The 14210-nt window shown below is 41.6% G+C and overlaps 2 protein-coding genes across 4 annotated transcripts in view; one reads left to right on the top strand and one right to left on the bottom strand.

The window, feature by feature from the left end:
• Window positions 1-7318, top strand: part of PRKD3 (protein kinase D3) — a 48353-nt gene extending 41035 nt beyond the window's left edge. For both annotated transcript variants that reach the window (XM_063328860.1, XM_063328861.1), the window contains exons 16-19: window positions 279-377; window positions 1922-2189; window positions 3097-3182; window positions 4061-7318. In XM_063328860.1, the coding sequence (XP_063184930.1) occupies window positions 279-377; window positions 1922-2189; window positions 3097-3182; window positions 4061-4234 (627 nt within the window). In that variant the 3' untranslated portion in view covers window positions 4235-7318. The remainder of the gene's footprint in view (window positions 1-278; window positions 378-1921; window positions 2190-3096; window positions 3183-4060) is intronic.
• A 622-nt stretch (window positions 7319-7940) lies between these two features.
• Window positions 7941-14169, bottom strand: NDUFAF7 (NADH:ubiquinone oxidoreductase complex assembly factor 7). 2 transcript variants are annotated; one of them, XM_063328857.1, is made up of 10 exons: window positions 14036-14168; window positions 13783-13949; window positions 13530-13610; window positions 12652-12762; window positions 11411-11621; window positions 10858-10916; window positions 10014-10127; window positions 9095-9238; window positions 8635-8808; window positions 7952-8248 (listed from the first exon to the last, which is right to left on the bottom strand). In XM_063328857.1, exons 1-10 carry the CDS (start codon window positions 14115-14117, stop codon window positions 8036-8038), a joined length of 1356 nt encoding a protein of 451 aa, XP_063184927.1. In that variant the 5' UTR covers window positions 14118-14168; the 3' UTR covers window positions 7952-8035. The 2 variants fall into 2 exon arrangements, with proteins under 2 accessions (XP_063184928.1, XP_063184927.1); XM_063328858.1 differs by lacking the exon at window positions 8635-8808 and having other exon boundaries at window positions 7941-8248; window positions 14036-14169.
• Window positions 14170-14210: the final 41 nt, after the last annotated feature.

The raw sequence follows: 14210 nt of genomic DNA, 5'->3' as shown, positions 1-14210 counted from the left end.
GCCCTTCTTTTCCAAGACATAACATTGTGGATGTATAAAGATGCATGTCGAAACAGTTAGCTTTCAAAATAGAGGGAGGAGTGGTGGTGGTGGGAAAATCAAAACCGTTAGTTCCAAGTCTTGATAGGCTGGGAAAAAAATAGTACTTGCACAGTATATACTGGTTAATTTTTTTTTTAAGACTGTGTTGATACAAATTACTGTATTGCTTAGTGTATGTGAGTTTTGACGCTTTTGGTCCACTTGAAAAGTTCTGAAAATATTCTTTTCTTCTGTAGATACTTGTTGCTTTGAGGAATTTACACTTCAAGAATATCGTGCACTGTGATTTAAAACCAGAAAATGTACTACTAGCATCAGCAGAGCCATTCCCTCAAGTGAGTGAAGATTAAAAATACTTCTTTCATCACTTTTCATTGTTTTTTGGTTTTTTTTTTTTTTCAAGAAATACAGGCATTGCAGCTTAAAAGGTGGCTTCTTGTGGGACTGTTCAACTGACTTCGTCTAGAATTACTTGAACTACCTGTATTATAGTTGTCTTTTTTTTTTTTTTCCCCTTTCCAACTCTTAGCCTGGCATTATGCTCAAGAGTCTGTCTCAGTTTCTTTCCCCTCAGACGTGGATTCCGTCTCACGACAATGCTGTGCACCAGCATTCTGTCTTCCAAAGAGCCTGAGAAGCACAGCTACTGCTGGCACTTAGTAAAAGGCTGCGTAAACTGCATCTTTTTTTTATGCTTGTGAAGAGTGCATGGAAATTGGTATCCTGGATTAGTGAGAATAGTCTAGTGGAAAAGGTACAGGACTAGAAACTTCAAGATTAGTCCTTATTTCTGTTCCAATGCTGTTTGACCCTGGGGAAACAGCTTCTTCCCTGTTGTGCATCTTCTCCTCCTTGCTTTTGTCTGTCTTGCTTAGAAGCTGTTGTGAAAAGGGACTGGCGCATTTGTCACTGGTCTTGCTTGGGGATCTTCATCATCAGTATGTGTGATGTTACATTGTCATATAAACTAAATAGCTGATTTCTGTAAGAGAAATGCTGTCCAGTGATATTAGTATTTATGTACTGTCAACTATTACATTAGATACCTTGGGTAGTATGGATTTTGTGGAGGATATACAGAAATCAAAAGCTGCTAGGCAGCATCAGGGAATTGCTTCCAGTCCTGCGATGTTAATGCAAAGTGGAGTGTACTTTTGGAGAGTCGCTTGTATGCCTTTAGTGCGTTGCTCTTTCTTATACCCTGAGGAGGGATTATTAACTTGGCATTGGTGTGGGGCTTGATCTGGATCCTGTTTTCTGTACAAGTGCCTGCTGTGTTGAAGTTAAAGAACCATGAAGATTTGAGCATCAATGCTGGTACCAGCTGTTGATGCTTTTTACCTGGGCGATTACCAGACTGTTCTGTTTGGAGGTGGCTGGGGCTGAGTTCTAGTTAAAGCTCATTGTTTGATTTCTGTGTAGCTGAAGCCTCCAGCTCCAGGGATGTGATTAAGAGGAACGTGATCTGGCTGGGATTCATATGTGTGTGGTTTTTTGTTTTTTTTTTTTTTTTTTAAAAATTTTGGTTCTGTGCCTTGTGAGGATGTGGATTTGCCTCTGAAAATGAGCTGAGTTTGGAATCAAGTTTTTTGTCCTTACTTGCACATTTGTGGCCATGTACTACACAGACTGCCTCAGACCTCAGCCCATGCAAGGCCAGCTCGTGTCTCAGTCTGGAGCAGGCTCCATCTGCAATCTGCAAAACCAGCATCCTAAAACTTCAACTGACTGGCTTACGTCATGTTTTGTCTCTGGTTTAGTACATACAATGTTTAAAATGATGGCAGAAATGGTATCAAGTACCACTCTGGTCTTGGGCGGTAGCATGCTTTGGAGATCAAGAAGAGATCTCTCGGTTTAAAATGTATTTCTTTTGCAGGTGAAGCTGTGTGATTTTGGCTTTGCACGTATCATTGGCGAAAAATCTTTCAGGCGCTCTGTGGTGGGGACACCTGCTTACCTTGCCCCTGAAGTCCTGAGGAGTAAAGGTTACAACCGCTCTCTAGACATGTGGTCGGTGGGAGTCATTGTCTATGTGAGCCTTAGTGGTACATTCCCATTTAATGAAGATGAGGATATAAACGATCAGATTCAAAATGCAGCGTTTATGTACCCACCAAATCCTTGGAAGGAAATTTCTAGTGAAGGTAAAGAAATCGGTTTTCTCTATTAGAATGTCTTTATATGTAGATGATGCATTCAGATGCTTAAATCTCAAAGTCCATTCAGATAGGAGGGTGAGAATTATTGATAGTTTGAGTTTATTAAGACTATGCCAAAATGGATAAATATGAGCGGGCATATATTTGTGAAAGATAAATTCTCAAATACAATGTTTTCAGGGCAGGAGGAGCCAATAGATTTAGCAAGAAAAACTGATTGCACGCATGAGGAGTGGGATAAATAACCTGAAACTTCCCAAAATTCCCAATGAAAAATTAAATCATGTGTATTTGCTGTACGTTGACCTCAAAACATACTTCATCTAAACTATAATTGCAGAAATGGTTCAAAGTTGAATCTGGGAGTTTGGTTTTGTACATTAGCAAGTGAAACAAAACCTGGATCTAAATGTCAGTTCTGAACAACCTAGAAGTTTATGAGGTTGGTCTCTAGAGCTCTCCTGTGCCAGCTTTGCTATTAGTAATGTATATATGATTAACACACAGGTAGATGTGGAAGGACACATACAAAAGTATACAATAGTGAAAGTACCTACATAATTTTGGAACACAGGATTATGTTCAAGTTATTTAGGCCTTTCTGAAAATCAGTAGGGGAAAAAGATTAACAAGTAATATAGTAAAGCTTTTAGTGTTCCCATCAAAGCCGGGGGGTAGCTTACGCCCTGCCTATTCTGTAGCATCATTTAACATAAGCAAAGCTAAATATAAAATTTAAGAGCTTCGTTAAGTTTAAAAGAGTTCAGTTGGACGGACACAGACGGACACACACACACACACACACAATTCACTTTCACTGTAGCATGTAAATGATGATAGAGGTGATTTAGTATTTAAACAATATAATTTTTGTTCTGTTCTTCTTTGTCAGCCATTGATTTAATAAACAATTTGCTTCAAGTGAAGATGAGAAAACGTTTCAGTGTTGACAAATCCCTTAGTCACCCGTGGTTACAGGTAAACCCATCTGCGTTTTTCACTACGTTTGTAGTGGTTTATAATGATTTTTTGGATTAAATCCTGCAGAGGCTTATTAAAATTGCTACTATCAAAGTTTGTTAACAAGCATTCATGGAGGCTTGAGTATTTCTGGGTTTAGCTTTACATTTTATGTGCTGCAGGATTCTGCCCATCTGTTAATGGCTTCTTTCCTCAAGGAAAACTTTGTCGTATTGTGTCTCCTGCCCCTTACTTTCTGTCTGACACCAACGTAGAATTTTACTCTTCTGGCACCACTGCCGAATGCGTGCCGAGGGCATGGAGCCCCACGGAAATCAGTACAGAGACAAACGTCGTTTGTTCAGTGCTGAAGCGGACGCACGAGCTGGTGTGTGCTGTAACTTGTAGTTGTTTGGGATGGAGTTTTTCCACTTGTTTTCCACTTCGACATGGGTTCTTTTCACAATGGTTTCACTACTGTATGCACATATCCATGCACACAAATAACTTAAAAGATGTCAAGGGGAAAATCCAATTAATTTTGAGTACAAACAATATTGGAATTTCATGTATGTGTATATATACAATTAATTTTGTAATAAAGCTAACATAGCTGTCTTGTTACAAAAAGATTTCACGATTTACAGTATTACATCCTTAGATACTATCCTGTTTATCTTTGAATATTTTTTGTGGACACTCTGGAGTATTTTGGGGAGGTGTTTGTTTTGTGTTTTTTGGGTTTTTTTTTTTTGTGTGTTTGTTTTTAGCAGATCTTGTTGATTATATCTTGTGGCTATTTATACGAAAGGTGGAGACAAACTGCATAATTCATCTGTGGGAATGTAGTGTTGCTGTTTCTTAAATTGCTTCCTTAAATCTCTCTTACTCCTTAGGATTATCAGACTTGGCTTGACCTCAGAGAATTTGAAACGCGCATTGGAGAGCGTTACATTACCCACGAGAGTGATGATGCCCGCTGGAAAGAACACGCTTACGAACACAACCTTGAGTACCCCCAGCATTTTATTATGGCTCCTAACCCAGATGACATGGAAGAAGACCCTTGATTTATTCACTATGCTAAATTGCAGCGAAGGACACTCCAGACAGAAACTGAAGATCAGTTTTTGGAACAGTTGTTGCTCTTTCTGAATGCTGAACACATAGTTCAGCGTGCAAAGCCCCAGAGGATCTGCATTGACAGTGGAATAGACTGTCGTCTGACAAGCTTTTCTCCATCTCTGACTTAAACTACGAGTCGTTACTGGACAGTGGGATAAAGCCCTGTTGGGTAACATTTCACCGAGCTGTGTGGCTACAAAGCCATTACTGAGGTGTAATGTGTACAGATTGAATGGTTTGTGTGTTTTTCAAGGTTTGGTTTTGTTGTTGTTTTTTTTTTTTTTTTTAATAGCCTACACAATAAGAATTTTGTAATGGTTTTCTAATCCCTATTTACTAGGCCATAGAGGACTGTTTTCTGGTTTTCTGTTACTTAGATACATCTCCCGTTTCCTGAACTGTGCATGGTGAAAAGAGACTGCAAAAAGAAATCAGTGCAGAATACCTTGGCTAATAGCAAAATGTGGTGGTTTAGGTCGAATACAGCTTCATAGATGAAGGAATAATTTGCTGCTGTTAAGACAATTAAATATATGTGTCTTTGCCCTAATTGAACTTCTTCCAGATACTCCAAAAAAAAAAGAAAACCCCGCAACTTCTTACATTCCTCTTGAAATGCTGGCTGACAATGTAAAGAGATGACAATCAAAGCTATGCTATCCTTTATTTCATCTGTTAAAATCGAGCAATAAGCCACAACAGTGTGTTGCTGTGCAAGGCTGGCACATGTCACTGATACACACCAAAGGCGTTTTGCCTTTAAAACTACACAAGTAATGCACAGAGGGCACATGAGACTTGATGTAGCATATCCTTTCACTCCGGAAAAACAGCTTCTAGCAGAAGGATGTGGAAGAATAGGGAAAAATACATGCAGCTTTCTTCTGTTGTTTTGAGTAATTAGATTTTTAAATTTTTCTAATATTTTTCTAATTTTTTTTTAAGGTTCCCTGGGCTTACATCATGAGTAGTTTGTAGCCTGTTAGCTTGTATCTTAACTCTGCTCAAAAGCTAGGAGTAACAGTGGATTTCAAATCACCTGTTGCTTCTGCCAGGGCAGCTGGATTGGAGGAGAAAGGGCTTTGCCTTCTGACCTTGACCTGCAGCCCCCTGGCCCCGTCCTCTTCACTGTGCTCAGCGTTGCTGTTTGAGCTGAACGAAGGGGCCAAAACCAACTCCTAATTCAGGTTTTTATGCAGATGCCTCAGTTGGTGGATTCCCAACCGCTTACTGGACTTGTGGCACAATAGAGAGGAAGCAGCAGTATTCTTCGGAAATTATTCCCTCGGAGGACAGCGTGCCAGTTAAAGTTCACGGTATTTCAAAGAAGTTTGAGGCCCTGAATGCTAAATGCAAATGGAAGAGGTTTGTTTTTTTTTTTGTTCTATTTTAGAAAACAGAAAAGGTGAAATCTTCCCTTTTGCGTGGGATAACAGCATTGTGCTGCTGGAAGGTCTGGAATGGCTGTACGTATCCCTGATGTGCCAAGATGCTTAACTGGAGCTTGGCTTGAAATACTTTTTAAAATACTGATACGGGCTTGAACTGCAAAGTCAGTGAGAGGCTTTGGGGTATTTCCTCTCTTTCCTACAAAGATAACTTTTTGTGTGTGTGTAGATAAGTATTTTTTTCTACTGTTGCTATTCAGGTAAGGAAGCAGGTGAGCAGACTTTTTCTAAGTTGTTAGATATACATAGAATTTTAAACGGTTATTTCAGGGCTGGCAGCTGCTTGCAATGACAGTGACCCGGCAGCTGAGTCAGTGGCAGTTGCAGAAGTATGTACCCGCAGGTAGGTTTGGGTCTTTAACCCACCTTTTCTTTTCCTCTTGCCCTTAATCTAACCGCCACTGCATTTTGTAGGTGTCTAAGTTGGTAAAGGCTGAGCTCTGGCTTCCCTGTTAGGATATACCAAACTTTGTATAAAACGTCGGTGCAATCTGTATGGCGGTTTCCTACAGCCCGCAGCGGGCAGAGCGTTTCAGCCCTTCCCACCACCACGTCCTTTCTCCTTGCACATGAATGTTCTCAGGTTTGTGCGGGGGACATGCCTGATGGCTGTCCCTGCCCCTCCTACACTGGGGGTCATCCTCCCCCTTCTATGCTGTCAGGGCAGTGCTAAGGAATTCCAAAGGGACAGAGTTTGTCCCTTAACCTTGCCATCCTGCTAAGGCAGGGTGTCAGAACTGATTCTTCAGCGAGGCACTGTTTTTCATCTGTGGAACCAGGGCAATCACCTGTGAAGTTGGTAGCCTGGTTTGCCCAGGCTTGGCAAGGGAAGCAGTGCTTTTTTTAACTTCCACTGCTCAAGTGACCAAATTTAAGTGAAGCCATTGCTATCTTCCATCCTAACTGTAATAATGTAGACACGGTCTGGTTTTAAACTTCAGATTTTATACTTGAGCTCTCACTTCAGGTTTTCCTGTGGGTTTTTCTGTTTGTTTTGTTTTAAGGGAGGAAGAAAGCCAGCTCGGTCACTTGAAAAAGCACAACAGGAATAGAGGAAGGAGGGGACAACAATGAAGTAGAAGGCCTGGCTGATGTCTCTCCCCATGAAGTCTGCTTTGCTCCAAAATACTATATGAGCTATTTATTCTTCAAGTTGTATTAAAAATATTAAAATAAAATAATGCTGTTGGCCTTTAGGCATTGCCTGACCATATACGCAGACTTACGGGGCCAGACAATAGAAGCCACAAGCAGCAGCTAATAGTCAAGGAACCAAAAAATCGGACATACATTAGAAGTAAACTTTCTTCAGAGTAGTAAAAATAGCTGAGTTTTTTTATTCCCTTTTTTTCTACCTTTACTGCAAACTTTGACAGCAGTAGGTTACAGTGTTTAATATCCTTACCCCTAGATGAATTAAGTTGCGTTCATTCAAGAAATAGTGCTATGATGATGCTAGAAAAAAGCTCATGTAAAATTTATAGCCTCAAAAGGACACTGTCAAGTACTTTTATATTTTTATACATCCCATTGTTTGTAAATATCCTCTGATAAGCTTGAAAATAAAATTTATTTCCCTATCAGACTTGTTCTTTTTATTTATATGAATTATCTCTCCTATGATGTGTTCTGAGAAGTGAATGTTGCTTTGTGTTTCCCTGGTTGTGGATTTGGGATTAGATATGCCCTGCTGTGGTAATTCTGTTAGCAGGTGCTTTGGAGCTAATAACTCTTTTGGCATGGTTCCTGTCACCATTCTCTTGATAAAAATATCTTAAAAATATCAAAGCATCTTGTGTTTTAAGCAAGTACCAAAGCTGAGTACAGTCAAAGTCTCCTTAGCATAGCTGTTTGTTACTGACATGTTTTAACTTGATTCCGCTAGTAAATACTTCACTCGGCTCCGTTGTAAGACCCCCGAAACATCATTCGTTCTCTGCTCTGTGTAAGCTGGTTTCTGTATGTGCAGTGTTTAATTTCTACACGTACTGCTTTGAGTAGGTCACTCGGTAGGTTTGGCGTGTTGCAGTAGGCTTACACTGAACGAGCACTGCCTACCAAACTGTGGCTATGCTTTGAAGTGTAGATCAGTGGGAGAAAATTGCCTGGAGAAGTAATGTGAAATTTCATGTGCTTTCTTACCTTACCGCAGCTGTGGATATGTGGATTACATTATCGCAAAACATTCAGCACGTGCAACCATAAAACGCAGGACTCTTGTTTTTACTTTGATTTTCTTTTTTAATAAGTTGCTATTGAAAACTACTACTATTAAACATTTTGCTATGGTATTTGAAATTACTTCAGTAAGAGTTCACCAAATCCAGCAACAGGCGGTAAGGGAGACTTTGATTCCGGCTTATGTTTCTTGTCAGGATCTGCAAGTCTGTGGTGAGGCAGCAGGGCAAAAAAGTTAAAACGGTCCCCCATCTTCTTGGGGTTCATCAGCATATCATAGCTGTGAAGTAACTGCTCATGTGTCGCTGTGTCACGTGAATTCTGCAAGAGCACCTAAAACCAAAACCCGTAGTAAGTTATAGCCCTTCCTGCTTTCCTATACATTCCCTCATACCTGCAATCTCTTGTGGCATCCTCTTCACTTACACTAAGGTAACTGCCACAATGTTCAGCAGAACTGTTGAGATCCCTGGTGGAGCTCATATACTGATGTATGTAGCAAAGTTTTGCATTAAATACTCCTAAATGTAATACGATCAGTTTACTGTGAGGGATCCAGAGTAACTTATGTCTAGGAGAAGCAACTTGTTGATCTCACACCTATATGTTGCTTTGAACAGCTTTCTTTTAAAAATCAGATTTTTATAAAAGCTCTCTTGCTGCTTAAGAGTATTGCTGATGGATTAGGTACATTTATGTACCTGTAAGTACTATCATACCTGCAATCGGAGGTCAATGCCCATGTTTTTTAAAAACTCCCGCTGTTTTATGGGGCCTAATGTGGCTGTTCTTCCCTGTGCCATCTTTCGAAGATAGCCGAAATCAACGTCTGCTGTCAGGTCTGCTGTTCCTGGAGCTTTCAGTACATCATGAAGTTTGTGATTACGGAAACCCTGAAATATTAAATTGCTGAAGCTAGAAAAGACTAAATTGTGTGTGTGAGTGGTGAGAATAGCAAATTATACTTGAAAAATTTGAAATAAATCCTTTCTGTGTGACAGGAACCCTTATGGATACTGATTAAATAAGAACTCAGTTACTCAGTTTTATGGTAGCAAAAACTGCATTATGCTGCAGTTGTGTCCACCTGAGACCTTTCTCTTACAATAACTTAATGATCCAAGCAAAAAATAAAAGATAACAGTATTTTGGCTTATTATTTCAGGGTAAATGACTTACCCGGAAAGTGTCAGTTTTGGTTCCATCATGACCATAATCAGCAACCAGTGCAGCCCCACCATCCTTTTCTATGCGACAGGCAAGCCTCTGAATGATGACACCAGCCTCAGGACACACTTCCACATGATCCCGTGTTTCTTCAGGCTAGCCCAGAGTTCAAAGATCAAAACACCTGTATTAGCAAACAAGTACAGGGCAAGAGTTCTTCACACTTGATGTCTAGGGATTGTTGTTGCTTCACTGGGGCGCAGAGGTCCGGGGGTGTATGCCTGGCTACCTGGAGCTTGAGCTAGTTTTTTGCTACCCATCATTTTCAACCTGTGTTTTCTGAGCACTGGATCTATAACCTGTAGTCAACTGAAATGAACTTTTTTGTAACAATTAAGAATACTTGCATCAGGTGAAACTGCATTATTGTGGTACTGAAAGAATGAGAATAGCTCTTCAGCTGTGCACACCCTTAAAACAGCCTTTCTTGTGAAACTTTGTAATTGTGTTTAATCTCAGCTACTTCATTTCGTAGCTTTAAGATTCCAGCAAACTTTAAGAAAACAAAAGTCTTGGCCACTTTCCCTTGAAAGGTCAGTATAGCACAGAAGTACCCAGCTGCACTGAGTACACAGACAGCAGGGCGAGAGCCTGGCTTAGGCAGGGCCACTGTCAAGATGGTGATGTGACACATGCAATGCAGAGCTCTCACTTGCTGCCTCAGTTTGTGCTCCCAAGCATTTTGTCTGTTTAAGCTCTGATTTTACAAGGTTTGATGTACGTGTTTATTTTTGTGCTATATTTTCACAGCAAACAAAGTTTTGCAGAATGGAAATGGTATGCTGTATTTACTCATTTATAAACTGAGAGCCCTCCTGCTGTCGCAGTAACAGAGAAGCAGTAAGTGTACTTGAAAGAGTCAGTAAAGTACCTGAACAAAGTTTTCTGTCGCAGGGGTACTGGATGGTGACAGGACAAACCGCAGCTGGTCAGGAACATCTGGATCTATATCAACCAACACTTCACGCCAGCCTTTCTCTGTTTTCTGTTGAGTGAACCCAGAGTATTCATTTTACGCTGTAGTGGGTAGACACAGTATCTTGCGTGTTGAATTGAACTGATGCATCAAGCATTTTCACAGAAGTTTTAAGAACATTATATGCTATTAACAACAACTATTCACTCCTATTTAATTCCAATAACTGCCTTCAAAAAAGTCTGTGGCAGAGGCCAGTCTGCAGAGCAAACAAATCCAAGTTTAATTATACTTGAAAGGAATGAACGATGCTGTTGAGAAAAATGCTGCCTCTTCTATTGGCAGTGCAACGTTTAACCTATCAAAATAAAATAAACTTATTCTACCAGTGATTTTCATAAATTATCAAATTGAAAGTTTCTTCTGAATCCTGACTAGCTTTTATTTTGCTATTCTCATTACCACTCAAACGAAAGCCCTTCAGAGCACCGTCTTTGTTAGTAGTGGTACGTAAAATAATGTTGAAATTAAAAATCTGTTAGTGTAACATAAGAAACAAACTTGAGACTTATCTAAGCAAAAAGAAATATTTAGCTTTCTACAAGTTTTTCCATTCAAGAATAATTACTAATCTTACAGTTATCAGTTAAATTAAGCCTTATGTGTCCAAGTTCAGTTAGAAATATTTTATCACCATAGACAATGCATGTGTCTAATTTGGCACCCTAATTCTATTCATCCTGAAAGAGAAGAGATATTTAAGGAGACGGTCGCAATTACAATAATCTTCTTGCTATACCTGAAACTTATGTATTGGCAGGGCATCAAAAAACTCATGTGCTAGGTAAAAGCTGTAACCTGCGGGAAGGTAAAAAAAAAAAACATTAATAATTTAATGCTTTTGTAGCAGCTGCCAGTTGAAAATTAAAATGTTTTTATGAATTTTAATTAATTAAGCTAGTTAATGTGGCTGTGAAATAATTATCATTACTTCCAGCTTACATACATCAAAGACAGCATTTCTACAGCTAGCTCTAGCTTCCAGTCCATGAATTTTAGATGGCTATCTCATGAAAGGATATTCAGAGAAAGCCAGTAAATGGTTTCCCATGAAAAGAAAGAGTCAAAATATATGAAATTAGGTAGCTATCCCAAAATGAAGGTAGTGAGAATAGGCAGCAGTTACAAAAATGAGTCAGGGTCCTGCCTCAGACTCATAAGAGGTAACGACAAATATGTATATTAACAACTTTTCTATGCGTTATGAAAGCTAGCAGAGATGTCCTCTGTTATCAAAAGCTGCAAATGGAGGAAGGATGCCATCCCTGTAACAAGACATTCAAGCTCCTTACCTGGCGGCACATCTTGAATGTCTCTGTACCAGGAAATGGGAATTCCAGTCTTGCTAACGCCTTTCATGTAAGCAGACTTGTCCTCGGGGTTTGACTGCACCTTCCCCCCTGTCAGCATCAGCGCTTGGATCTCACTGAGTTTGGGACTCACCTCTACCAGATGAATAGAGACATCACATTTACTTAGTAAAGACGCAAGCTGCTTGAAGACCTATAAAGGCAGATGAATTCTATTAGGCACAGTCACATGCTGTATACATTAACGGTTTAAGAACTAACCGTTACTCTCATTACTTATATTCAAGATAAGATTAGTTGGCTTTCGTTTAAGAAACTAAGTCTCAGCGAAAGACTGCATTTTGCTCCTCCAGAAGGAAATGGGAATTTCTTGATAAATTTTAATAAAAGCTGCTACACTTCAGATAAAGTTAGCAAAGTACAGCACGCATAATATAGTTGTAAGGACAGCAACATGAAATGCTAATTTACAATAGTAACAGTCTGAAAGCGAGTAGCTCCTCTGATACTTGCAGTGGGTTTAGCATTAGGAGAAAAATGGTTCAGTTTTCCCAGACACCATAAACAAAACCTGCTCGATATCCTACATTTCACTATGGTTATTAGAGTTCTTTTTCATTAACATATGTAAGTAGAATAAAAGTTCTTCTGAGGTACTAAATCCCATTAGCTAGTTGTTTTTGAATCAGTATATTTTAAATAACAGACAGCCACGCAAGCATGATAGAACAGAAAGGGCTAACTCAAAAGAAATAAGCCTCTGAAATCCCCAAAGGAATCGACGCTACTTCACTCCTGTGTTATTGTCCTCCTCCCATTCCTCCTATTGCTTGCACCGAGGCCTCCCTCCCAGTTACACACAGCAGCACCCTCCTAAATGGGTTTTAGTTTGGATAATGCTTTCCTATACAGAAATAATTTGTAATGGAATATTCCCACCCTCCCCTTCTATCAAGTGGTGTTTGAAAGATTACATGCGTGTCTGCACAGTGTGCACACACCAGGCTGTGTTCTGCTTTCAACTGAGAGACCTGGTCTCTTCCATGAAAAGCAGAAACTTGCATATGTTCTAATTAGACTCTAAGCTGCGAAATCTCCTGCCTGAAATTATTTGGTTACTAGGGAAGGCTAAACCCAGACAGCAAAACTTCATTCCTTCAGATTTGGGTGTAGCCACAGAATAAAGCCAGAAATAGAGAATATTAATATTAGTTTTCACCTACCCGTAATATATCATCGGTAAGAGTGCCCCTCCCTGGGCCCAGTTCCACCAGCTGGAACGCTTTAGGTTTGCCCATGGCTATCCATTCACTAATATACCATATTCCTATTAACTGACAGTGAGAAACAATACAAAGAAAGAGTTATGGTAGTAATTTGAAAACTTGTGAGAAGTGATACCTGCCTTTTGCCTGATAATAATTAAGGTACGCGATATTCTCTCTCAGGATTTTAAAGTTAAAAAAAAAAATCATTCTGATTCGTAACTTTGCCCTCTTTATCGATTAAAATCACAATTGTTTGTTGTCAGCCCAGCAGAAGCAGCTCTCCATCAGTAAATGGATGGGACTCTTTTCTGGCTGGCGCAAGAACTTTTACTTAAGACTCAAACACAGGTCACCACCCGACTGCCTCCGGACAGCTGTTCTTCACGACAATGCATTTACCGAAGTGTCATGAGAACAGCCTTCAGCCGGTCTTCACCACTAGAAATGATACACGAGCCACAGTGAACCAGAGCAAAGTCTGAAAATTATTTTGGAGTAGAGTTTTCATACTGGGGAACTACCATAATTTTTTTTTTTTTAAATTGATAAACAAGTTCTATACGAAAATAAGTGTTACTAAGCACAGACAGTGCTTAGTAAGCACAGACTATAACACATGGAAGGACTAAGGACTCCCCAGTCTTCCAGAAAAAAAACCCAACACCTCTTCATCCTCCAAAACCAATTTTTCCTTTGGGAAATAACTTGAGGTTTCGTGTCTACTGCTCATCATTGCTATACAAGTATTTTGCCATTGGTGACACACCCGAACACCAGCTCGGAAGTCACAGCCGACCCCCCCGTTACTGAAGACATACGGAACTATGCGTTACCTCGCCGAACACCTGACTTATTTCAGGTGAGGTGACGAAATCCCCGCTTTCGCCGATGCCGCCGCGCCGCGTGTAGTAACCCTGCGGGGGCGAGAGGGGAGAGAGGAGCCGGGGCCCGCTCAGCGGCGCGGCGGGGCCGCTCTCCGCCCGGCTGCGGCACCGCGGGCCCCGGGCGCTCGGGCACAACACCCCCGACCCACCGCCCGCCACGGCCCGGAACCCCCGGCCCGGCCCCGCCCCGCCCCGCCCGCACCTGGCCGGGGTTGGTGAGCGCCTCCCGCATGTACTCGGCCACCGTCACCGGCCCGGTGGCCCGCAGCTTGAGCAGCAGGTGCCGCAGCATGGCGGTGGCCCGGCTGGCACCCTCGGCCTCCTCCTGGCCCCCCGCGCCCGAGAAGGGTCGCGCCGCCGCCGCCGGAGCTGTGGGGAGAGGGAGAGAAGAGATGGGGCCGGGGTCAGCGGGGCCGCCCGCCGTGGGAGGGGGTGTGTGTGAAGGCGGCGGTTACCATGGTGACGGGGGAGGCGGCCGCGGCCGGCGGGGCCCAGGGCGGCCGCGAGGAGCGCGCGGCGCGCGGGCAGCGGGACCATGGCAGCGGCGCCGGCGTCCGTGCCCCGCCCCTCCTCCTCTCACGCGGGTCCTGGCCGCTTGGTGGCCGCGCTACCTCCCGCCGCCCGAGTAAG

This window comes from Chroicocephalus ridibundus, chromosome 3, assembly GCF_963924245.1.
Source record: "Chroicocephalus ridibundus chromosome 3, bChrRid1.1, whole genome shotgun sequence".
NCBI lineage: Eukaryota > Metazoa > Chordata > Aves > Charadriiformes > Laridae > Chroicocephalus > Chroicocephalus ridibundus.
This window is presented reverse-complemented; position numbering and strand designations above follow the sequence as displayed.

Bases quoted from the DNA above. Each gene is read 5' to 3' on its own strand.
- NDUFAF7 (XM_063328857.1), bottom strand. From the start codon at position 14,117: ATGGTCCCGCTGCCCGCGCGCCGCGCGCTCCTCGCGGCCGCCCTGGGC. The intron at 13,950-14,035 runs GTAACCGCCGCC...CTCTCCCCACAG, and splicing joins CCGCCTCCCCCGTCACCATG to CTCCGGCGGCGGCGGCGCGA. The intron at 8,249-8,634 runs GTATGATAGTAC...TTTTGGTTTTAG, and splicing joins GCATTGACCTCCGATTGCAG to GTGCTCTTGCAGAATTCACG.